We start from the raw sequence: 27,094 nt of genomic DNA, 5'->3' as shown, positions 1-27,094 counted from the left end.
CCTAGAGGGCAAAGATCTGGAGGAAGGTCCTGAATGTGGAGTTTTCCTTGGCTCTGCTCACTTTTCTGGTCCTCTCGGAAAGCCCGATCGACTCCGCTATAAAGGCAGACTTCAATTTCTATAGGAGGAGTTAAAGCTTTCTCACTGCGGCCTCAGTATAACACCTCTAAAACGAAACTGAGGGCTAAGGCCCTGACAGGCAACCCAGCGCCACAGCGTGTCATCCACACTGGGGGCATACCAAGATGGTCTCTGGGAACATCTGACCATCTCCTACGGTGTGTTCCATCAGAAGCATACAATCCATCACCAAACGGCCAGTGAACACTCTCAGGTACGCTCGTGTGTGTGTCTTCTCCTGCCAGAGGTCACACGCATCGCAGACCACTACAGACCTGCATTTTTGAGTTTCAATCAGATAACGGCTGAGGTGCTCAAAATAAATCTCCAGGTCTGAGAGCATGCCAGGCCACCTGTGGCCGCAGGAAAAGCATATCCTGGCGACTTTAAAATTAATTTCCTAGATCTTGCTGTACAAAATGAAGTGAGAGATTTACTTCAGCATTTGCACTAGGAGACGTAATGAGCAGATTCATTTGGGGACAATTTCCCTGTTTCAGATGTTAATCCTTTCAGCTCTTCGAAACGGTCAGATCAGCCAGTTTTAAAAAGCCTTACAGTGCACTTCTGCACACTTTGAATAGGAACGCTATTTGGGAGCACGAAGCAGGTACGACAAGGGTCATGCTGGAGCCTGCAAGTCCCAAAAGCCTGTCCAGCACTGATGACACATGAAGTATGAAAGCCTCCAGAGTCCTGGGAGTGTTTGGAGAGAAGAGCTTCATACACGCGTCTGCAGAAGAGTGGATTCTGCCTCAGTAGATGGCCTTGTATTATTGCAGTATTTACATGCCCAGCCTGGTAGGGAACTCACATGGAATCCTGCCCAGGAGGTACTAAAATGGATGCAGTGACCAGCACAGAGATCAAAAGTAAGAAGTGGTACACGGAAGACCCACCTCCCCTGGCAGCACCTGCAGGTCCACAATCACGCTATCTGTCCTGTTATAGCTCTATTTTTAACAAGCCACCTACAACGGAATTTACTCAGAGCTGCTCCTACCCAACCAAATGCTTTTCTGTCTCAGGTAACAGTAAAAGCCTACAAAACGATCTGCTGATGGCTCAAGGTAAACATGCCTAATGAGAACCAAGTTGTAAGAAGGTACAAAACTTTCTAGTCACTGGCAGCTGAGAACATGAAAATCAGAAAGTCACTAAAACCATGTGGCTTGCGTTGGTCTTGACAGGCTCAAACCCACAGTCTTCAGAATATCACTTCTGCCATTTCCTGACCCAAAATGTACAGCCACTGCATCTCCATCAGAGCCATCGCCCCGCCACTTGAGAAACGAGGCTACTGTCAGACACTGGGTGCCATAATCTGAGGATGAAAGCAGCACAACTTCTGGTCAAAAGGGATTTTAGCTGGAACAGGAATACGGTCAAGACTGCTGCCAGAATGTTTCAGCATCTGACACAAGTGGATTTGTCCCATTTACACTAGCAGTGTTCAACTCTGCTCTCCATGGACCCATTGTCAGCATTAGTTGGAGATGGAGCATGGACACAGGAGGAAAACTGACCATGAAGCCCACCATGGAGCCTATGATGATGACTTTAACATCCCACCTGTTCCCAACAATGAGAAGACAGCAGGTAGATCTCCATTCCTCTCCCTTTCCCAAACACACTCCCCCTCCCCCAGAATCCCACAGGCAGGGCTTATATGAAGGGCAATACATCTGCGGTAGAGGGTTTCTGATTCACTGTCCCTCATTAAAGTATATACACAGCCTTGAGACACAGACTGATGTGAAGAGCCACAGTGAAGTCAGTGTGACTACATGCACGGACATTATATCATGAGCATGTCTATTATTTATAATGAAATTAAGCTGGCCAAGATAATTAATGCTATTAATATCTGCACAATGATGAGCACAGTATGACTAGATAAATAGGCGGAATTACTTCTTATCTGAAATATCCTCCCATTTGACTAGCAGGGTGAACCCGAATATAAACAGAGAGCATAAACAATTCAGTATGAAGTGTTACTGTTGTTTTTAATTATCTAATACCTATATATCAGGTGCTGAAGAGGCAGAACTACTCATGTCACAGTCCAGGGTGCTTTGACAACATGGTCCATGCTGTAGTTTGCTGGTAATATTTTAACATGAATAAGAGCTTGGGGGAAGGGGAACTGAGACAAATTGAGACATTTTCACACCATGGATTTTGCACATTCTTCCACAGAGCAAAAACATTCAGGCAAACTCTATAGTATCTGGCAGGACCCCGCAACTCAACACACCGGGCTCCGTCGCCTTTTACCATGCCTGTCTAATACGATAGTACAGACTCCAACCGAGCACAATGGGGCACAAAAAGAAGAGAAACAGTGACTTAGGGGCAGAGTGTCATCATGAACTTCAGCCCCTTTTATCGTCATCAACAGAAGGCACAATTTTAACTGAACTCCTAGGGAGGAGGAGGAGGTGGAATTTAATTTGCCTTCCTATGAGAAACTGAGAGCAGAACACTTCCACTTGACCTCTTCAACCTCCTAATCTCCCAGGACATTCACTGCATACAACAATGCCAACGTAAATGGATCTATAGAGTCACTGTATTTCCTAACGAGGTGGTCACCACAATGGAAGTGTTTTTCAGATACACATCTATCTAATTTACTGAAACAATGGATTCAGGAGGAGTTGGCCTAAAAACTCAGTCTATGCAAACCTCTTTAGGTCAGATGCATCATAGTGACAAAGTTCTGCCTCAGATAAAAATCTACAAGTATTGCTCTAAGTAATTTTCCATCTTTGCATCTTACAGTTTCAAATTAAATCATCTTGAAAGGAGCCATTTGTGCTGCTTTTTCTTTTTGAAGAGAAAACCAAATTCCTATTTAAAACCACACAGAGAACATAGAAAATAGGATGTAAACTACACTACAGAAACTCCATTTTTAAATATTTCAAGGAAAAGACACAAACCCATAAATATCTAACATATTAAGTCTATAAACACAAATCGTCGATCCAATTTTTACTTGCAGTATGGGCTAAGCACTGCAGCACACACAGAAGACTCTGTAAAAGCATGTACTATTCAAGAAACCCTGGAACATGCAGCTCAGCACTAAGTAGTAAAGAAACAGCCATTTTTTTTTTAAAGCTTTCACACGAAATTTCTGCCTTTATCTTCTTTTTTTCTAATTGAGAAAAAGTCGAGATCTTAACATCAGGGTAATGTCATTTGTGTGTGCTTCTTAGAAACCATTACTGAAGTGGCTCTTGTTTCATAGTCTGTTTATCTTCAAACTTATATTTAGAACTACATTGTAACAGGGTGAGCTGCTCCCAGGTTTATTTTTAATTCGAAGATACTATGTTTGTGTGTCACAGAATCTGAAAACTAACACTAGATGCCAAGAAAGCTTAAGCGCTACCAGTTACCAACAAGCTGATAGCATTAGGTTGTTAGGTGATTACAGTTGCTGGTAACTTTGAACACAGACGCAGTTTAAAGTGAAGAATAAAACTATTGAAAAAAATCCCATTTATCTCCCGAAGAAAATAAGTTACTTTCTAAATTTGAAACAGCATGCTGGGAAACAAAGGCAGGGCTGTACCTAAAAAAGGAGAGTGTACTGAAAAGAGTATTATTAAGTGATTTACCTTGGCAACAGCTTTGCTTTCAGAACTATTGCTGGAATCCTTAATGCCATTTAACGAATCTCTTCTCTGTGGGCAAGGCTTCTTTTTGCGCGGTCTGCCTTTAAGATTTGGCGCTGAAAATTAATGGAGAGCAATTTGAGCACATTGTCTTATACTGGATTCATAACAGCTGAAAGCATAATATATAATTCCACTACAATCAGTCACAAATGTACACATCTGTCTACAGTAAATGCTTATTACGAGATTCCCGTCCTCCATGGGTTACATCTTGACACACTATATGTTTCTATAGAATATGCCCCAAGGCTAATCTATTTTACTTTCACATAACTAATTAATATAAAATCAAACACTGGTCTCTGAAGGACTCAGAGAGAAAGCACAAATATTTCTCCATGGTACAAAAAAGAACAAAATAGAATATTAATAGGCAACTTTGCATTAATCAGCCTGCTGCATTTATTATTTCTAATCTCTGAGTAAGAGTACTAACTACTATTTCCAACTTTGGGAAACACCTGGTTTTGGAAACGTTCTGAAATATTGAAATTCCTTACAGCTCCAAGAAATGTTTATATATCCTGTCATTCTTGTCAAAGTTCTTCTAAAAAAGTAAAAAAAAAAAAAAAAAAATTACCCCTGAGTCCTGAAATGGATCAAAAAACCCCTTAACAACTAGTTCTTGAAGTTGACAAGTACTGAAATAAGTGATTGATTGTTTCATAAGGGTTACATTCCACACATATAAATTAACATGAATCACTTTCAGTTTTGTCCAATTCTTAAGATAAACCAGCTCTGAAATAACGCAGTGACTAAACCCTAACCGTGCTGAGCCATACGTGGAATGGGATATGCATAATCACAAAAAATACCAGACTCATCTTTCAATAGTGGTATTACAATATAAATTATGATTACTTATAGAAATAATAGATGGAGTACATGTTTGCTCATTATTACGTGTCCTGCCTGCTTTCGGATTAAAAAATCAGCCTCCGACTACTATGGCAACACTTAAAATGATAAACAATCATTAACTAATGACTGTACCAAAGAAGATAATTTCCTTTAAACCTTTAATTTCTAGGTAACCATTGTTTTCATTACTTAAAGGGATGATTAGAACAACGTCAGAAATCTAAACACCACAAACCTCTTGAGTGCTTTCTAATTGTTTCTAATCTTACATTTGTCACACAGTAAGCCAGTGGTTTCAGGACATTTTACATTTCAATTAGTTTGCAAACACAATAAAGGGTACTAATTTGATTTTATAGTTTGAGTAACAGTGTCATATTTGGTCTGTTCAGAGAAAAAGAAAAGCTATGGGTTTAAAATCAAAAGTCCAAAAGAACACATCGTTTTTCTTCCCCCAGCACTGGCACACGGTAAATATATATCTATATGCATGTGCGTATGTGTGTAAGTCCATATTTGTGTCTATATAAAAATATGTTTGTCTCCCTACAGAAATATCTCCATCTATCTGCAGTGAAGCACATTCTGCTTATTGAAAAGTACTGCAGAAAGCAATTCTGAAATTGTCATCTGAGGCTAACATGCAAAATCAAACAAAGAGAGAAAGAAATTATTACCCATTCCAGTCGACAAACATCTGCCTGATTTATATCTGTACTCATGAATGCTACAGCGTGTGACTGCACACTATGTCGCTGGAAGTCTCGACTTGGTGTGGATGTCAGTCTTACACAAAATGAACACTCAGAGTATTTGCTCTGTGCTTACAAATCCCCTCCCCCAGCCGCTCCATTACTCATATAAACAGAGATGAGCGACTCGGCGGGAGCGTGGGATGAGCTCTGAGGACTCCGCGCCGGCTGCCAGACTGCCAGCCCCGGCCACGCCACCCTGCCGTATTTATAAACCCAGCTCACCCCTTCGCCTTTGATGTCTTCCCGATGCCGACTTTTTTTTTGCACATGACCTGGATGGGAAGGACAGATCCTTGGCCATGGTTAGCCCCAGCAGTCGCACCTTCCTTAAAAAGGTACTCAAGAAAACAGAAATGTTCCCTCAACTTACTACACTCTGGCACATGTGTGAAAACGTTAACCTTTGAACGAATGGATCCCCCAACCCGGTCCAGCCAATGGCCGGCGAGAGATGTGGTTCAGCTAGGATCAAATACACTGGCACGTGAATTACTTTTTCTTTCTCTCTTTCTTGTTTTTTAATAAACAAAGAAACTAGTTCAAGGCTCAACGTTTTCCAAACATACTTGTTATCCTGACTTCTGGCACTGCACTTTGTATCATGCTATAAAGCACTCCTAATGTTTTGCTAAAAGCTTTAAAAGCAAGGAGGCATTTGTTCCTAAATTCCAGGTATATTGAGCTTGCATATAAACACTGTTTGAATTGGAGCCTTCCACAGCAGAACTGGCACAGACCCACTATGAAATGGGGTATTTGCATTCTCCCCGTGGCTCAGGAGCTGCAGTCGGGAAGGTCTGTCTGCAGCACACGCAAGGACCATCCCACGCACGCCACGCTACGACTTTAAATCACTTTAAGCCATTCCAGATCAGATGCACAAGTAAGAAGAAAGCAGGAACAGGAACTAATACCAGAAGAGAAGGTCCTTGCCTCTAGTATCTACTCTGTAAAAGAAAACATTTGAACGAGTTTCAGTCACACTTGAAACAAAGCCATTAACATTTGCTCCCTAAATCATTACAAATAAATGCATTATTCAAAGATTATTTATATTTCAGCTATATCCATTTTGTTCTCCTGAGCACGGAAATATGACTAGGATCGAAGGAATAATTTACAAGTCACATAGTTGGTTTAATTTTTTTCATTTTTTGTTTCATTTATGACATATTCATAAGCACACTGCAGATTTCTTCAATTTGTTATTCATAATTATTTTAAAGCAATTTTACAGACATGTTGTGGCTTAGTCCCAGTCAGTTTTCCTGCTGACACTGGATGTTCACTATGTACTGGACAGCTAAGTGAATAATCCATGTCTTTTCTGCTTTCTGGTGGAGGACTTCTGGTATGACGACCTGAGAATATCTGAAACAATTCATTTTCTTCACATGTTTGTGCATACGGCTTTCAAATTCATTTTCTGAAAGCGTTTGTGGCAGTGAGACCTCATAACTTGTACATTCCCAGAAGGTGAGAACATAAGCAAAGCAAATTAAAGTAAAAAATTAAGTACAGAAAAAAGTTTGCATTTATTTGCGACCTCAGTCTAAGTGCCTGAAACAGGAATATGAGAGATAGGACATACCACCAACTTAAATACTTTCTTTCCTGTGCATTCGTCAACACATTTGCTTTTGCCAATCTGTGGGGTTTTTTTTCCCCTTTCTTCCTTTGTTTTTGCTTCCTGATGTATCTGAAAGAAGGGAAAATTCAGCCACTGAAACGTCCACTGGGACTGTTGGTTGACTGCCGGGATCTTTTTTGCCTCTACTTCGGTGTGACTCAAAGGACCAGTATTAGCACAGCATAGCTGCCCCGTAGACTTCAGGTTTGGGGTGCAAACCAGAACACCCCCATGCCTGCAATCAGCAGGTGACAACACCCCGGAGAGCAGAGAGGCTGCTGCTCAAGGCAGGCAGGCACGGAAGGGCGGTCAGCAGAGACGTACACCCAGTACAACCCAAATGGCCCAAACCTCCGAGTTCAGACCTCTGGAAGCCCAAGGACATTCACCCACTTGCAGCCTACACATGCCTGTGCCTTGCTGACTGAAGGAGCCTCTTCTCCAGACTGCAGCTCATCCCAAGTTAGCTAGTCATCACAAAGGGCAAATTCATTAAGAAAACAGCAATGCACAAGAAATTGTCTTCCCTGCAAAATCTGTACGTGTAATAGGCATCTAGAGCCCAGCAGGGAAAGCCACTTCACCTGCTGAGCCCTGGCAAATATTTCAGGCATGACCAGGTAAAACACGGCCAGCTACAGAATGCACACGGTACGAGCTAACAGCCCTCACGTTCGGAGAGCTGGAGGAGCACGAGGGCACGCTTCCCACCTTGGGCCGGTTATCGTTCCCATACACGTCACCATTGTGCCTGCTACCTTCACCCATCAAGAGGTGTGCAGAGGGACCACTTCAGCACTCCTCAGATGCCAGTTTTAGAATATCATGTTGCTCTCCTGCTTCCCTGAGCCGCAGATCCAGCTGGTGCCACTTAAATGACCCTGTCCCTCAGAGCCCACCAACCCGGCCGGCCCAGCAACGCAACCCCCGCTGGCAACGCTGCCCACTGCTGCAGGGGATGCTGAGGCTGTAACGTGGAGTTTCACAAGCAACCAAGCAACGATCCAAGATGAATGCAGATCTAATTCAAGCACAAGCATTTGTAACTGTAAAGAACAAAAGGTGTGATGATTAACGAGTATGCATGTGGTGTGGACTTTGTTTTTCAGCTGACTATAACTTGGTGGTAAAAGTCTTGTGCTCCCAATTAAGTGGAAGCATTTGAAATGGATATGTCAGGAGTATCAACAGTTACACAAGCCATGATGACAACCATATATTAACAACTCTTCCCATTCTGGAATACGTCTTATTGCCATCTCGGCTGTGAATTCTCAGGGAAAATAAGATTATTTATAGGAATCTGCCCAGAGACAGGAATGCTTTCTTCCCCTCCATGTTTGAAAGGGTCCCTGGGTGTTGTCTGGAAATAGGTAGTCACTGCAAATCACACAGAGATTGCTGCTTGCTGTTCGACATGAGAGATCAGTATTTCTCAGAAGACCATGAAACATTAACTCGTGATTGAGTGGGACATAGGAGACTGGGTAGGAGAAAAGAGAAGAGGGAACAGCTTGTGCCTGTGCCCGCGGAGTGAGAGAGGGAGCCTGGGAGGGGAGAGGCCGGCAGTGTGCCCTCACCCTGCTCTTCCCATACCACAGGCACGAGAGGTCTCGTTCCGAATCAGGCCCCTGGGCCACAGCCAGCCGCCCCACGCCGGGCCAGCCTCCTCCTGCTGAGCTGCTCACTCCCTGGCACGTGGCTCTCTGGGGCGAGAGGGAGACGAGGAGTAACGCCCTTGGCTTTTTCGGTTTGGGTAGGGTAAGCAACTTTGGCTGGACACAGCCATGCTGAGCTCCTTCCCGACATCCCTCGGGCTGTCTAGAAACTCCTTCCCTGCCCACAGGAGAGCAAAAGGAGGAGCACACAGCCATGGTCTTCATGAACGGGGAGTGAAGAGGAAGGTGAGGTGCAGAAGCTGCCACTGCCACCTCCTCTGTGTAAATCCTTACTAACACGCACACTTGCTTTAAAAAAAACAAAAGCACTTTGCCTCTGATGTAATGTAACGGCCCTCAGTAATCTGAAATTAAGATTTAATCGCTCTTTTCTTCTTCTAGACGGAAACTTGTACCCCAAACCGTGGCTAAATCCTGCAGTGCCAAAACACCAGCAATGTCCTGGGTGTTTTTATTACAAACAGTCACACCTAAGAGGTGAAATGCAAACCCCGTGTTATGCATGGCACAGGGAGTGAGATTATCTGTAAACGTAGACTGGCAAATCTTTGCTGACTGAAATGTACCCCAAGAAGAAGCTGATCTAGTGATCCTGAAGCACATAACCTGTTCTTGTGAGCTGCCTACAGATCACCATAATCAAATATGGACAATACAGAGGCATCGGCAGCACAGAATTAAAGACCAGGTGTCGGAGATAACCTCAGTAGTGGGCTCTGACCCACCATGCAAGTGAGCCACACGGGAAAGAGAGGAGCTCAGAGTTAATGCTGCTCAGACCAGTTAGATGTTTCCTTGAAGCTAGAGGTCCCCTCTGTTCGTGAAGCCACAAAACAGCATCATGGCTCAAAAATTACATCTTGCCCTCCAGCACTCTCATCAGCCTGTGCAAGCAGCAGGATACCGCAGGTGGTCGGGAGAGGGCCAGAAGGTGAGGGAGGACATGGCTACACTGCCCACCCACTCAGAAAATTCACAAGGTTGAGGCCACTGCTCTCCTGTCACTACTACCCTCAGCGGCTCAACTTTCAGGGACACCATCTGCTGAGCAGCACATGGGAAACAGGAGCATTTCCAAGCCTCACCATCTAGTACAACTCCAAGCTCTGGATTAAACCCAAGTGTGGCAAGTTCTACGCAGGGGAAAGGGAAGTACCCAAGAACGAGATCCATGGGAGCTGCTGAGGCCAGCCACAATTAAACACTACATATGGTGGAAAAGCATAGGGCGCTGCAAGAAGACAGCACCTCCATCAGTCCCCTTCTTTATCTGCATCCCCAGGAAGAGGAAGTTACCAGTGGAGGTACCATTTCCCTGTTACCAAGTCAGCAATCAAGTTAGCTGCACTTGAGCCATGTCCATGCCAAGAATGCAACATACTAAACAGACAAGGTCACCCCAGATGCACAAATAAGTCAGGAGACAATGGCTGTGGTTTTGGGGTACCTAACTTTAGCAGTTTAGTAACAGTAGAAATATCTCTTTTTTTAGGAGCTTGATTATCGTTGGAAACCCAATGAGTTCAACCCTCCCCACAACACTGTTCTGTAGATGCACGTATTTTGGCTGACGTAAAAGATGTGTTGTTATAGGGAGGGTGCTAAAAAAAATAGTGGCCTTCACACAGCTGAGGTCAAGCTCTGTTGGCACTTTGTCAAAATCTGTGGTCTAGCCAAGAGTTTTTAATGAGCCTGGAATGCATTACCTCATTTGTCATACCTGGATCACTTACTCATGCTGAGTCCAAAATAACCTTGGACCTTGCTGGCTGCTCAACAAACCATGTAAGTAAACAGTACTGTACTCATGCTTAAAACATGTACCTTTTTCCTCCTTCTCCACATTACTTACTCTAGAGAACATCTAAGCAATTGTAATGCCCATGATCAAAGTTCTTGCCTTTTCCAGGCCTCTCTGATCTGCATAGCTATTTCCTGATACGGCTTTTGATTCTGGTTTGCTGCTACTCTGGTTTCTCAGAAACACTTCAAAAGTGAGAGAAAAAAGAAAAAAGGATAAGAAAAGGGAAGGATGGCCACCACTGTATTTCACTGAGGAATGTACCAGGATAGCTGCTCAGCATTGCTGCTGTACTTACAACTTACACAGCCAACCAGATTCTGGTTGCCTGTTGTTTTTGCGACCACGTTTCTGTCCTGCGGAAAGGTGAAGGGCAAGGAAGGAGCAACAGCATTTTTGCCAACTGCAAGAGTATGAAAACAAAAAAATCAACTGAGCTTGTAAAACTGTCCAGGGCCATCAGCAAAGAAGGGCCAGTGGAAGATCTGGGTCTACATTTAGGGTGGGCTTGCACAGCCAGGTGAGCTCTAAACATGAGAGGTGGGAGTGCACCAGAGGGAGGTAATCACAAAGCCCGGATTAAAGTGGAGCACTGGAAGGTGCAAGAAGCTATTAAACAGGGATGTACCATGGTGCTGGGTTCAGAAGAGAAGTGTGCTTGCATGAGACAAGCTGCAGGACACCTGCTAAACTTATCAACAGTCAGTCACTCCTCCCTGTACCACACCTCGCAGAACATCTCGTAGAATCCCTTTGCACCATACCCCTCCTTTATACGTCTTCCAGTTTTGACACACGCACATGCACACACACACATGCTGAGATACACACGCGCGCGCGCGCGCTGAGATACCAGAATGCTTGGACCTAAGCTGCAAAACCATCAGTAGGTACAGAACGGACTAGGAGGCTTTCCCTCTCAGGCAGGTGGAAAGGGCAGGATGTGTCAGATCACAGAGCTATTAATGATTCAGGTGCCAAACAGAAGCTGGAGGTGGCATATGGAGGTGCCTGGCCATCAAAGTCAAGGTGAGAAGAATGGTCTCAGATCTCCAGAAAATCCATCAACCGACCATGCCTGCTGGCAGGTGGCAAACAGGCGGTTGCTGAGGACACCCCTAAAGCAGCCTGGCAAAAGTTAGCTCTTAGCTGAAAAACATGCTTACAAGTTGCACCTTTTAAAATGCAATGAATAGGAAGTTAACAGTTTTAATGGTTTTAACACTTACCCCTCTAGGGGGCTTCTGGCATTCTGCAATATCTGAAAGTTAAGAAAAGCATCTTGCTATATTTAAGCACGGTCTCAAAAACCGTTCAAAGGTTAGTTAATCTCGCATACTGTTCTGGAGTCCCAGCTGCTTACTTATTTCCTCATCACCTCCATCTCTTTGTTTTCCCTCCTTCACCTCATTCCCTTTTCTGCATCCTGAGTTCAGGATCTTACATTTCATTTATTTTTCTTTCACTCGTGAAAGTTTATTTAAAAGCTTCTGCCTCCTGGAAACAGGGTCTGAGTCGGAGAGCCCGGGGCATTTATCACTGAGCAGAGCTGGGGAAGACAAGCAAGTTGCAACCAACCTAATATTACATCAACGCGTCAGAAACTAAAGTGGCCTGAAAATAAAGTAAAAAATCAGACTACACAAAAAAGCCCCGGACCTTTGTTTAGGAAACAACAGCATCAGCTAAATTTGGGGAAACTGTCTACAGGACCCCAAGTACACCTACGGAAGTCAGTGATGGGCACCTACCAACAACTAAAACTCTCACTGAGCTTCAGAGGTCACACAGCCTCTCCACAACCACACACCTCTTGCTTACTCGAGCTGCACATAAAGCAATTTGAATATTAGAACTATTTTTACTAGACTTTTTCTAAATGCAAACACTTGTTTATTCCTTTCTTCGTAACTGAACATACCAGACCTGACCTGGAAGCTCCAGAGTACAGCAGGAAACAACCTAACAACCTTGCAGGGAACACTAAGGATCCACGCTGCTTTCCAATGCAGACGGAGAAAGAGCGGACTTGTGCAGCCATTTCTGAAAGTTTTCTTTTGAGAATGAGATATCCCATGCTCCATGTGGGGAAAATCAATTTGCTACCTCTCTAAAGAAAACATTCCTCATTTGGAAATAAGTGAAACAGACACTTCCTTGTGTGGATTAATGTGGAGACATATGACTTGCTGCAGACTGTTGTTTTGACCCCCCTCCTGACCAGACAATCTCTGAAAAAAAAAAAAGGTGGTATTTTTCATGGATTACAGTTCAGACTAGCACTGCTTTTAATAGAAAAGTTAGAGGCACTGCAAATACCAGGTTGGCCAATAATGCCAAAAACTGAATGCTTTTCGTTTCCATGGGAGATGAGGACAAGATTCAGGACAAGGCTTGGAGTTTCATTTTCTTCATTTCAGCATGGTTGGAAGTTAAGACTTTTGCTCGATCTGGACTTCTTTATGTCCTACTGACTAATCTGGGTTTTAAAAAAACTGAAAAAGTTTTTATGTTTGGACAAAATCTAAACATGTGTTAGAAATTATGAAGAGCGGTAAATTGAAAAGGGAAGCTGAAGACTTCAGAGAAAAATCTATGCCTGACAAATATGTGACATTCAAGTAGACCTTAGAGCAAATTAAAATAATAACAATAAAACATCCAGTGTAGGCCTATTTCTGGCTACAGATGACAGGATTGTTATTAATGATTCAAAAAGAGGCAGAGGTGTTTGGTAAATATTTGTTCCATATTTGCAAAGAAGCCAGATGATATGCTTGCAAAAGAATATAATTAAAGCCAGTCAATTGACTTGGTTTTACAGAAACCAGATCTTAAGACAACAAAAAAGAAAAACAAACAAAGCACCTTATTTTGTTCTTCGAAATTACAAGCTTGGTTAGAGAAACTAGCTGCACGCATGGAACTTACCTGCATTTCAGTCAGACAGCTGATTTAATACTAGATAACACTTTGATTAAAAAATGGCACTAGATAATTTTATTCAAGCATATATTAAATGGATTAAGAACTAGCTAAATGATACAGCTAAAAGCAGGCTTCAGTGGGGAATTTCTATCAAATGAAAATATTTCTGGGGGGATTCCACAGGGCTTGCTCTTAGCCTTGCTAGGATTCAACATGAAATAAACATAAGGTCCATGACAGTACCATTCACACTGACACAAGGACAAGCACAATGCTAACACAGAGTCAATACAAACGAATGATCAGAAGCAGAGATGGACCATGCAGACACAATGCTCTTCCATACAGCTCCAGCATGAAACCCACAAGCAAGGACTACAGGTTCCCCTGACCAAGCCAAGAGTGGCACTTCACAGGCCACCCTGCAGGGGAAATTCAACATACCCTGGTAGGACGATGCTGTGGCCAAAGAAAGGTCTGCCTTCAAAGGGGAGGTCTGAATAACTCAAGCTGTGCTGGATTTGAGCTAAAATGACTGAGAAGTGACTTCATCAGGTAATATGAGTGCCTCAAAGGTGAGAAAAAATTGGTACTTGGAAGCGAGAAGGCATAGCCAGGCATGCCTAGGAACTGCAGTCCATATATATGGTCTAATGCCAGTATAGAGAGGCATGCATATGACCAGCTTTCAGAAGACCTTTCAGGAAAAGCCTGAGCCTTCCTGCACTGCGCACACAAGCTGGTGTGCACAGTGCAGGAAGAAATGCATGCAATTTGAGGGTCTTTGTCAAGATACCAGACTGGAGCTGGGCGTCCCGCCTCAGCCACGGTGAGGGCTGGGTCCAGGCTGCTGCTGGGAGAGCCTCACCGCTGTGGGCGGTTGCAGCAGCCTGGCTGGCTGCACGGAGGAGGCGTCCAGCTGTCTGGCTGTGGTCCTTGCTCAAACAGCTGTTTCCCTTCCCCTTCAGAAAAAAGGTGCTGAACTGGATGAAAGAATTTGCCGGTAATTTTGGCCGATGAGCCACTACTCAGGGTTCATACCAGATTAGATGACTCAGTGGTTCTTCTGGTGAGAAACTGTATGAGTATAGGATCAAACACAGTAAAGTACTGTGCTGGGCAGGACAAGGAACATGAAGATCTGCAGCCTTGATTCAGCAAAGTACATGCCTAACTCGTAACGACCTGGAGCATGCAAAGACCTCTGATGACCTCACCGAGGTTATTCACAACTTTGAGGCTGAGCCTATGTTAAGCATTGAACATGACCAAGCCAGCACAGCGCGCTCTATCACTAACAGGAAAGAAGCATTCAAGCCCTGAACAAAGAAATCAGCGTATCTCATCATGAAACACCACGTGCTCGGGCAGCATCACAGGATCAGACATGGGTTCATCAAGCTTCCCTTCCCCTCAGAAATCTGCAGTCAGTCTCCAGCCTCCAAGCCCTCCGCCCCCAAAGGTCACCTCCTGGGAAGCTGCACCCGCTGGACATTCTGTAGGAGGGTCACAGCAGTATTCAAGAAGTATACATATGACTTCTCAGAATAGTCTATGTTAAAAAAAAAAAAAAACAAACAAAAAAAGAAAAATAAAGAGAGGAAAGAGTGAGCAGGCACAAATAGATTATGTAATAGCCAAGCAACAGCACCGCACACATGGCAGCAAGAAGTGAAAATGCACAGCAAACCCATGCAAGTCAGCCTATCTCATCAAAACTCAGCAGAACACCCAAGGTAGACTTCCCATTAGCGGGCTTCACAAAATAAAAGGCAAGTAAGAACACACAGCAAATCTTAAGGCAGCTTTCCTAGCAATATTTTCTTTTCCCTCCAGTAAAAGCCAGCGTTTGTGAAATCGCTGTCTAGTAGAGTCAGCAGTACCCAACGGAGACGTGACCTACATACCTTGGAAATACAATAGATACGTAGCCAGTCGTATCCACGTAGACAGGCAGATGAGATGGGCTAATTGACTGGTAAAGGATGGACACTGTGCATCAATCTGAACACGCAGAAATTCATGCAAGAAACATAAAATGGACGGTTTCCTGAGACCTTGCTTTGGGGAATGACAATAGCAGGTAGGAAGCAATGATCGTCCAGTTGTGCACAGCGTGAAAGGGACAAGTATATTATTTAAATCTCTTGCATTTCTGATTTGTAGCTGATTATATAAGAAAGAAAAAGATTTTTTTTTTTTTTAGTGTAAGACGAATATAATTTTCTTTCATTTTTTTTGCTTTGCACTTGATCATTGCACTGCGAAGTAATTAAAATTAGTTAGGCATAATCAACCTGCATGAAGATATTAGTTAAGTGACATGCAGAAACTAGAGAGTAAGGTCCCGCCTTGATGCCTACATTCACTTGCAACCACAACGAGGACTACATAGTGCATTAGGTGGAGACAGGAGCAGCTGCTTTAGCCAAGCCCTGCTCCCATTCACTTCTCTGGGTCACCACCAACTCCCCCAGCAGCAGCCAGCAGGGGCCTTGCCAAGCAACCCGCTGCAGTGCACACAGCCGTGAAGAGTAGGAGTAACTCTGCTTCCACAGAGAGCCTGGGACAAAGCCCTCGCACCCCTGAGGACCTGCAAACACCCCACAGAGTGCTTTAATGGTGGGGCGCAGAGGTGATGCTGCTCGGCATTGCTGAGCAGAGGAGGGATCTGCACTTTTCACTGGTAAAATGCAGTGGTGATAACTCCAGTAGCTTTCTGAGGCTATGTACGAGATGTACATAACCGCCAAAACACCCAAAAAATGGTGGTTTCAAAGTCCTGATGGTAAGATCACGTGCCCAGGTTTAAACGAGTACAAACCCCGTGAACTCAGTGTAATCGTCCCAAACATCAACACTAACAGAACTGAGCCCATCTCTGCGATACCGCCCCACTAAATCTCTAGCACTCAGAAAAATCCAAATAAATCCAAGCTGTATTCATTAATTTATCTGAACAGGACAGGGTTTAAACTAAATATGAAGTCGGTTGTGCAATATTCTTTCGTAGTCAATACGGGCTCTTAGGAAATCATCTGAGTGAATTAAGTGGAGGGACTATTAAACAATTTACACACTTCCTTGTGTTTCAGATGTCTAATTATAGCTGTGTTTGTCTCTCCCCGCAGAATTGTTGTATACCACATGGTATGCATATTTCAGCATCCAGCATTATTAACTCATGACCGACTGTCAGTTGATCATTATCTAACACATGGGGTCTGCAAAAAAAGCCTTATTTGGGCAAAAGCAGGCTTCTGACCCGCTCCCGCTGCATTTTCCCCCAGCAGAACTTCAGTTGGATTATTATTTGCTGTCAATGGAAACTCAGAGGTTACATATGTGAAATCTGCAGACAGGAAAATAAATCCTTACCGAGTTTAAACACTTGGTTGATATCAAAACCATCTCCCGCTTGGTTGGTTGAAAGAAAACTCTCAGTTGCCCTCTAGTGTCACCCGGCTGCCATGCCAGGCAGCCCGCCCGCCGCAGCCAAGGGCACAGCACCGAACCTGCCTTCACGCAGCGAGACCTGCTGGACGTGGAATGTTTCATATCAAAGGGCGAGGGGGATGCTTTTCCCTCCTGGAAATCTCAGGGCTTGGGCCCCGGCAGCCCAGCGCTTGCATGATGTTTACTGCTGCACTTGTGGCGCGTGACACGCGGGTTTTATGAGTGAGAATCTCTGAAATCACTCTGCACGCTGCACTCCATAAAGTTCATTCATAACTAAAAATAGACTAATGTACAAACTGATTTAGCATTATACTGAAGCTAAGGAACATAGGGAGTCTGCAGAATTCCCTAATATGGAAGAGAAGCTGAGGTTTCAAAAGCAGCAGTTTATTTGTTTCTGAAAATGGACAACATATGTAAAAGATTTAATATACAGAACCAGGTGTATATATAGCATAGATCTTCATATGAGCCCATTTTCATTCTATATAAAGACTTTATACAGCCTGAAACTATAAATTTAATAATAGATTACTAAATTAAGTCTGCACAATCACTTCATAAAAAAAATCATTTCAATTTAAAATACAGCTGTAGGGGTTTGGACAATTTCCTGCATAACAGAGGCCCATCCCTGAAATGTAAATAACACTGGTATTAAAACAAGTCAATCAGGCACATCAGGAAAAGAAAAAAAAAGGTACATGAAAACATAAATGCATTTTCCAGCCTATCCTAAGTAAGGATGCCAAACCTTTATTTTATTCAAATGCTGCTTTGATAAATCACTACTGCTTCAGCTGGCTTTTTTTTTTTTTTTAAGCCTTTTTTTTTCCCCCCAAATGTCCTGTTTTTCCTAAGAGAAATCCAGGGCTGACTAAGTCTTAACGTTGTGAATGCAGCAAACCACCAGGGTTTTGCAATAAGAATTATTCACTTCTTTCCTGTGTACTGTCAGCATTCTTAAAATACTGTTACTATAAAATTAAACAGTATGCTCTTCAGAAACGCATGACGTTGCCTGCTCTGGTTTTTTCAACTGCAATTGTGCAATTTTAAAATTTTCTTGTTTCTCAATGCCTTTTCCCCAAACAAATACCTTTGATAGTTATTAAGATTACAAAAACACTTCAGACTCACTTTCTTTTTTTTTTTAAACTTAAAGGCCACCTGTAATATTATTGACTGATTACACAGTAAAAATGACAAACATTACTTCATTTGGTATATATCCTAAGTTAATTATAAGGCTTTCTCTTCTTAATTTGACAAGACTGAAATATTGCAAGAAGTACATATGGCAATTCAGAAAATATAATCAGGGAAAAGGCAAAATGAACATTTGAAAAGACAAATGATTTGATTTGCATAAGCAGATATTTGTAAGGCACCGCCTTTCTCCACCGCCTGAATAGCGCTTTCCCAGTTGCTCTCGCTCTCACAGCGCAGTCACAAGCGCAGTAATCGCCCTTTCTACCCCAAAGTGTTGCCCCTGTTGGTGACAGCACCCAGCGATGCTGTGGGACACTGTGATGAGGAGACACAGCGCAGCTGGGCAAGGAAGCGGCACGGGAGGTTCCAGGACCCCCTGTCCAGGGACTCTGACCCCACAGCTCCAGTCGCGCGTGGTGCCCCAGCATCCCCGCTTTTCAGGGGAAGGCTGTCTCTCAGCTTCAACCTAAGCCAGGCCACCAAAATCCTGAAATTGCTACTGAAATAATAAAGGGAGTATTACAGTCCTATTTGACAGGGCTTGGTCACGGTTACACTATTTGCTCTACAATCCCAGTGACCCAACCCTGGCTCTCAAGTCCCAGGAAACTTCGTAGGGTTTCCAAGCCCGGCTCCCAAGCCAGGGGGACATAACAAACTCAGCAGTCGGGAGCAGGGGGTTCGTAACTTCAGTACTGACCTGTGAAAGGCCATTGCAACAGGGATGCAACTGGCCACTGAGCCCAGCATCACCTGGCTGTGTCAGGGCTCACCTGCTCCCAGACCTGGACCTCAGGGAAGGGTGGGACCCCGGCAAGCCACTGCAGACCCCTTGCCTGCAGACCGGTTTCTTGGGCTATGTCTTTCTTTAGTTCTGCACAATATTTGATGCTGGGCTCCGTGGGACTAGGCTGCTGGAAGACTGTGGGAGGTTCAGAAAAACTGGAACTCGAAAACTTCTTTTCTCTTCCTCATGAAATACACAGCAAGAATTTTATTGACTGATCCTGGTCAGTCCCCTCCTCCTGATAGCATCTGGAAGGGCTTTCGCATTGTACGGGAATCCTCAACCTCATTTCCAATAACGAGATTGCTCCACTCCCAGATTCACCCGCGCTGCCTGCTGCCAGATCTAGGTTTTTCCTAGAAGCCTCCCCACCAGCCACGACCTGACGCTGCTTTGTTTAGGAAACCTGACAAAGTGACATGAGTGGCCAAACCTTCTGTATATCTAATTTTAAACAGATAAAAGTAGCACAAGACAAATCAGCTCCTCTCCTGGATTTCCAAGTACACTATTAAGTAGACTTGGACTTCAACTAAGGTGAATATGAAGATTCATTGTCCCAAGAGATAAATATTGACTGAGGAAAAGCAAAGGTCAAATTGGTCAATATTTACTCAAGAAACTCTGAATCTTGATGCAGTGTAACGTACGCTCTGAATGTCTTCATCAGCTGCCTCCAGGGGTCTTTTCATTATGACTAAGGATTTCCTAAGTATAATATTCTCCCTTCTAAAATTTGTTTTTAAAAAAAAACTTGCACACACCTACTGCAAATTGGAAGCTTTCCATGCCTATGGTCTCAGCAAAAGGAGCTGTGTTGATCTGCAAATGCTATCTGCTCAGTCTGCATGTCAAAACTCAGTAGCCCTGACCTCTAAAGATGTGAACAATAAAAACTTTCCGACTCATCACATGACAGTATTTCAGACTACCATGAACAGGAATTTCTTCTTTGGTAAGGATTAACGCACTCCCTTTTCCCTCTGTCTCAAATATCTGTAAATTAAGGCTGAAATTTTATCTCAGGCTTCTATTTCACATAAGGAATTACTTTGAGACTACGCCAGTCAAGAGCTTTGGGGGAGTTACAGTCCTATTATTTACTGTGGCAAGTATATTAGTCCTATTATTTAGCTAAGGTTTCAAGCTTACTGCCTGATTTCTGAAGGTCTTCTACCATGGCATTTTTGTCTGAAGCCACAGCACTACAAGCTAGTCTTTCCACAGGACAGCACTGTTGAAAACAAAAATTTCAGGATTATAAAGGCTGATTATTCTGAAGGTGCACAAAGGAGGAAGAGACTCGAATCCTCTGGAGTTTCAACAAAGCTGTTCCCCAAACTCCCCTCAGCACCTTCACATGGCCACTCAGTGATCAGGAAGGTATCAACCCTCCCGCTCCTCTGTTCACTCAAACGGTCTAGCATGGTGGGTGAACTCCTGTTTCTAACCTTTGTCTTCACTAAACAGTCAAAAACATAGCACAGATTTGTTGCAATCACCATGGAGATCAGTTGGTTTCAAATTAGGCACAAACTGTTTGTTTCCTTTGCTATTTTTATTGTGTTTTGAGCCTATTATGCTCCTCCCACCCTGCCCTTTCTTATCTTTACTGGCAAATGAGAAAATCTGACTTTATTGGGAAGTCAAATCCTAGCCACAGCCGCTCCTGAACTCAGTGGGGGGTGGTGGTGGTCCCCCCTTCTCAACAGCCTTCCCTCACTGGTTGGCAACCAAAAAGTCTGCCCGAGCTCAGACTCTGCAGATGACACAGATTGTGCAGATGAAGTCCCTGTTAGATGGAACAAGAATGCAAGCCTTGCTCTTCACAATTTTGTAGTTAGGCCTACTAGGGATGGAAGAATTAATTTATTCTCTGCAAGAGGGAATAATAGGTAGGCTTCGGTCTCATGTCTACAATCACATGAATGAACCACCAAGGGCTGCCATGAGAGAAATGGCATTATCCTGGCATGAGGGATGGGGATGGGACCATATGGTGAAGGGGGGTGAAAGGTGAGCGCCTGGCACGAGGAACTGAGGAATGGGAGGACTGGAGCAATGGGGAGTGGGGGAAGCCAGAGTTCTGGGCTGTTTGGATATCACACAGAAAACAAATAAACCCAGCACCACAAAGCCAGGTGCAAGCATCACTCTTCCACCAGGCAACACCCGGGCTACTGCAGCCGGAGGCTACTGAGCAACCTCTCGCCGTGGAAAGGCTGTCCTGCACCGCCAAAAGCATGGAGGAGTTGTGATTTGACTCCCAAAGATGTGAAGTCTCTAACAGAAGTTCCTTTGGAGACACAGAAAAAGACACAAGGACCGATAGTGCTGAATGCAGGCTTCCCACAGCCCAAGTCAATGGGCTTCCTGTGCCAAAAATGCAGCAGGCTGGGATCCGACAGTCCCAAAGCTGCATATGCCAAACGCAAGCCTTTCCCACAGTTCTGTGACAGGTACATTGCTCCCTTTAAAACAGCATCGAGTCTCCACTAAAACATCCCTCTGCTTCTGGAATCATACGCAATCCATAATGTGGAATTTAAGTTTAAATTCAAAGACCAATTAAAACAAAAAAATCAATGAAATGCTTTTATGAAACAGGAGATTGATCCGCAGCTTAAAACTTCCAGTAATGTAATATTTTAGAACTTTAATAAATAATGCTTTTATCTTGATTGCAAAATAATACCCTGCCATGAAAACACAGAGGAGAGGTAGGAAACTGTTCAACAAGAATTAAAATGTCACACTTTGCAACAGAACGGAGCATTACAACCATCAGTGAAACACATTTTTCAAACTTGTTAACACAAAATTAACAATTACATACATCACTTAATTCTATAAGTGTGTATCTCTCGAAGTACCCATTAGCTAACCATGCTTAGTTCAGTTTTAATATACATGCAGGCTTTGCAGCACAGAGGGGATGTAACTATGCGAGCACTGGCACAGTAAACCCTGAAATGGCAAGTGCTATTAAATTGACATGCAATCACGTTGAAAGGGGAAACATTAACAAACAGCAGACAATTGAGAAGAAAATACAGGGCGCTTGTGTTCTAATACATGTGCTTCAAAACCTTATATAACTATTCATTGTCTAGTTCATCTGGCCAGGGGCCCAGTTTGCTCTATGCTATGCTATACTAATTTTATAATAATAAACTGTTACACAAGCTTTATGCAGTCATGCGTATGAAGAGGTTGTGGAAGACATTACATTTGATTATCTTTCTAGCAAAGACACCATCTTGAAATTAAACATAGCCTGGTAGAAGTACATATGAGTTTAAAAAAAAAAAAAAAAGGAAACAAATGTGAGTATAACATTAAAAATAAAAAAAAAAAGAGGAAAAAAATCCTTTAAAAAAGGCTCTTTTCCTCGTCTGAATATGACCTTCACATTACGCATGACAGATGAATACCACTAATCCCCTAACACAATGCAAGAATCTGCATGTTCCTGGACTATGTTCATGTGAAGACAATCAGTGATTTTTGGAAACGTGTGGTCTTTTTTTTCTCTTTTTAAATACACCTTCTTTTTGTAAAAACAAGGCAAAATGGTTTACAAAGCCAAAAGGAATGCGTGAAATAGCTGGGGTTTAAAAACCCTTTATGTTATTTGTTGCTTTAGCATGAACTGACATGAACCACTGCGATGCTTCAGTTAAGATTTATCTGTACCAGAAAACATTTGTAGGATAGCAGTTGGAAAACAGGGGGATAAGAGAGACGGGGTACAAAAGCATATACAGTATGAACCAGATGCGATCCAGAAAAGTCATTTCATATTCCACATTTGTCTATGGAATTGTCTGAGAATTTTCTGCTGAACATTATTTCCAGGTTTATCACAGTGGTTCAAAACTGGCTATATTTAGTCACTGACCAGTGCCAGAAAGCACTACCAGACTATAGGATCATGGCATATTTTAAGTTTGATATCTCATCAACCATCAAGGCCAGAAATAAATGCCTTTTATAATCAGAAAGAGTAAAAGCCTCATACCTCCAAGATACATAAGGGATTTTTTTCAGATCTAAGTCAGGAGATATCAACCTCACAAATCACTTTACTCCGATTACGATTGTGCGCCTGCTACTTCCTGACCACCCCCTACATATTTTGATTTCAACATTTTAACATCTAATCTTAAAAACCCCACTAAAGCTATTGAATCAATGTTTTATGTGGGGCCCCTGAGGCACTTCCACATGCAAATACTACCACCACATACCAAAAGCAAAGAGTCAACAGTCAAGTGGCAGTGAAGTCCACGGGTGTAGTAGCAAACTCCAAAAAGCTTTAATGCCAGATTCTGATCTAAATCACATCACTGTCAAATCCCAAGTAATTGACTCCTGTGAATTTACATGAGTGGAAAGGAGATCATGATCTTGCCCTTAACCTTTACCTTTGAAGCAGAGATGGTCATAAATCCGATTTTTCTATCCAACAGGAAAATGCCAGAATTTCATAATTTTCTTCAAATCAGGACAGGCAGTCAAAAAAGTTCTGAGCAACACTAATGAGCAACTACCAGGCTCTTTATTTTAACATGTCTAATGAAAAGACACCAACTGAAAATGCTTCTACAGTTCATACCTCTTTTGTCTCAAATGGTTTTGACATTAAAGTGCATCCCACTGAACCATGGGTCGCAGGGCCCTGTGCTCCCATGCTCCACCATGTCGAGCACTGAGCGCCCGGAGTTGCTGCGATGGTACAACCATGGGGAGACCTCATCTGAAGAAAGGGACAGGCATGGCATGTGGCCACACCAGCACCGCTGTGGCAGAGTTGCCCCCAAGAGTATGTCAACCCAGCATGACACAGTTCAGTTCTTCCAACTCTAGACCAAGCATTTAATTTCAACCTTTCTGATAAAGAAAAAAAACAGAAGGAAGGAAGAAAGACCAAAATCCAAACAGACACACAGTGGCTGTGGGCTGATTTCCATTTCATTCAAATGGCATCTTCCAGTGCTAAAAGAGGCATCAAGGACTTGACTCAGAAGAGTAAGAAAACCTCCTGTGAGGTAAAAGTTATGCCAGAATTAAAATGCAAAACGAGAAGAAGTGGGAACCAGGTGGCAAAGCAAGAGCAGGGCTGGAGCAAAGCCCCACGCACGGGGTTTGCCCAGCGCTTAAACCCATGCCCAAAAACCTCCACCAAAGGAACTTCACCCATTCTATAGATGCAGAGGGCATACAACACAAGGTGGCAAAACTTTCCTCAGCCATTAAGGAGTGCTTGTTGACTTTCTGTCGGTTTTTTTAACCATTTTTACATTGTTTTGGTCTAGGCTTCTGAAACTAAGAAAGCCCAACTTACTGCAACCTCCTGCAACTGCCTCTGGCTGCGCAACTCGTCTCATCTCTGCCTGGGACTGACGTGACAGTTCGAACTCGTATTTGCTACTTCGGGATTGTCCAATTTTCATGGATATTCATGCTTAGACCCAAAAAAGTCAGCGCAGCCCTGATGCCTTCTCCAGCTCACCTGAAATGTGAGCTGATGTTTCTGCTCATTCATCACGGCTTCCTTTGCTCTCCCGAATATTTCTGATGGTTGCTAGGCAACTATTGTTGAATACATGCATGAGACATTAATTGTCTCCACAGTTTAAAAGAGGAAAATTCTTCAAAACTGAGGACATTGCCATACCAAAAATAGGATATTTCCTTTATGAAGGGCAACACTCGTGGCTGGGAATGTTGATGGCTACAGTATGTCAGAGGCTAGATGAGTCACTGAGATTACTCACATGCAGCGCAGCAGAAAAGAAGCTTCTTAGGAGACCTGATATTATAAAGTTTCATTTTAAATTAAGTGCTTCAGATCTAGTTTTATCTTCTGACTGCTGTCATTGGGATATCACGGTCCACATTTTCATGAAATTAATGGCGTTGGGTCCAGCTGCTGTTACAGACAGTGTCGGAACTTAACGAGAGTATCAATTCACTCCCAAACCCAAAATGGCACTGGCAAGTACTCGTCTTTGCTACACTTCAAAGAGATACTGTAGTCTCACTGCTGATCCTAAGTGCTCTGTGCTCCTTAACGTAAATGTGGATTTTATAGGGTCTTTTTTTCCAAAATACATTCCAATGTCATGATCAAGCTCTAAAGACAGTAAACACAGACTTCCATAAATTGACTTAAACTTCTAAACTAAACAACTGCAAGGATTTACAGCTAGGTAATTTTTGGGAGTTTTTTTTGTTTGTTTTATAACAAACCCATCTCTACCATAACTAAACATTCACAATGTACATGTATTCATCCTAATTACAGGCTGCCTTTCAAAACAACCAACACCAAAAAAAACCCTGAAGAACCATCATTTTTTTGGCAAATCAGTCAAATGATTATGGTTCATTGCAAAATCGAGATGCTATAAAAGAATGAGGGCAACCATACTGCTGATTTTGAGCATGGTATTCTGAGCTAAGAGCTGCTAAAGACCCCGGGTATAATCTTTTCCATTTTTCAAACTTCTGCTCTGCCTCTGGCAAAGTATGTCATGGGCCACAGGCTAATCCCAGCAAAGTTCAGCTGAGGTTTGTAAGACTGTAAGATGAAGTGACTTATTTAATCAGCGAAGTGAGAAGTAGAATCATCAACACCTACTTCAAGCAAACATGCCACCCCACAGCAAAGAGCTGTTTTCACTGGGAGTTTAACTTCTACTACAGTTGCAAAGCCAGAGTGCAATGCAGGAGGGTGATGACAGAGCTGGAAGGTTGCATAGTACCTCTCTGTCGAAGCAGCAGCAGCGTGTGCGAATGTCACCCATGGTAGCAGGATGATCACCATTAGCCTTTTCACATATTCTCTTACCCTTTCTGTGGGCCGAAACTGCGGATTTCAAATAAATTCCTCCTCTTCTATTACTCACTAGTTGCTAACACCTGCTTTTTAATTAATATGCTCTTTAAAGCTATTATGCAGAAAGGTAAGGTGACTGGGGACGTCTGTGAAGGACCCATCAGGGAAGACTCCTGAAGTTGGTGCACTAAGTCTGCAGATGATCTCACAAGTGTGTTGCTGCACATTTAAATGACATGCTATTGAGTTACATTTTCTGTAGTTCACCTGAGGAGACAGCCTTTCGTAGAAGTTACTGAAGTGGCCTAAAATGGACCAGATCCAATTCTCCCTGAGTGGATCTCCCTACCCAAGAACAGGCAAGGGCCTGACGGGCCCCCAGAGACCAGAGCAGACGAGTTTCCTGCCCGGCTGGGGCTCCAAGACCGGCAACTGCTCACGGTGGATGGATACTGCTAAGGAGAACAAAGAGAACAGCCACCAAGGTGGACCAGTGAAGCCAGTGGCGTTTAGCTCCTGATGCCCCAGCTTCCCACATAAACCCTGTTCCTCAGCCTCCGGTCCACAGAGCAGGTGCAAAGCTCCTAGGAAGGTGTGTTTTACTGTACAACGGACACAAGATGCAGCACAGTCTAGCCTTTACTGGCCTGGATGCTATAAATGACATATATTAATACAGTAACAGTTTTTAAGGCCAGAGGGAATTAGTAGGATATTAGTGCCTTGTTTACTTTCTGCAAACACTGTCTACACAATGTCAGGCTGATCACTGGATGAAGACAGTATCTCTTGTTTGAGTAAGGATCATGTCTTTCAGAACGCAGTCTTGATTTAAAAGATTCAAGTAATAAAGAATCTCTGTTACTCCTAGCAAAGTTGTTCCCATGGTTAATTACCCCTCGCTGCTACATAATTGTGCCTTAGTTTCAGCATTAATTTATCTGCTTCCAATGTGAAGCACAGGGTCCTGCTATGTGTCTGTTTACGAAATTAGAGAGGCCTCTACCATCACAGGTCTTCTCCTCATGGAGGTACTAAGAGACTGTGATTGGGTCCCTTCTTAGTCTTCTCCTCCATGCACTAAATGGATTCTTTAGTCTTGCACTTGAAGGCAAGTTTTTCATGCCATGAACTGTTCCTTGGGTCCTTCCTTAACCCTGTCCAGTATTTCAACACAATGTGCAAAGCACAAGCATCAGAATTGGGTACAGAGCTGAAAGTAGGGAAAAATGTCTCTCATGAAGTCTTGCTGCTCTTCCATGTTCCTCTGCGGCCTGCAGTTCAGAATAATACGTTTGAGTATTAGCAGTGCAGTTATCTCAT

The 27,094-nt window shown here is 43.2% G+C and overlaps 1 protein-coding gene across 3 annotated transcripts in view; it reads right to left on the bottom strand.

Moving 5' to 3' along the window:
• The window catches only part of ARID5B (AT-rich interaction domain 5B), a 120,682-nt gene that overhangs the window by 32,823 nt on the left and 60,765 nt on the right, over positions 1-27,094 (bottom strand). For all 3 annotated transcript variants that reach the window (XM_075423076.1, XM_075423075.1, XM_075423077.1), the window contains one exon: positions 3,753-3,865. In XM_075423076.1, coding sequence (XP_075279191.1) covers positions 3,753-3,865 — 113 coding nt within the window. The remainder of the gene's footprint in view (positions 1-3,752; positions 3,866-27,094) is intronic.

This window comes from Opisthocomus hoazin, chromosome 6, assembly GCF_030867145.1.
Source record: "Opisthocomus hoazin isolate bOpiHoa1 chromosome 6, bOpiHoa1.hap1, whole genome shotgun sequence".
Taxonomy (NCBI): Eukaryota; Metazoa; Chordata; class Aves; order Opisthocomiformes; family Opisthocomidae; genus Opisthocomus; species Opisthocomus hoazin.
This window is presented reverse-complemented; position numbering and strand designations above follow the sequence as displayed.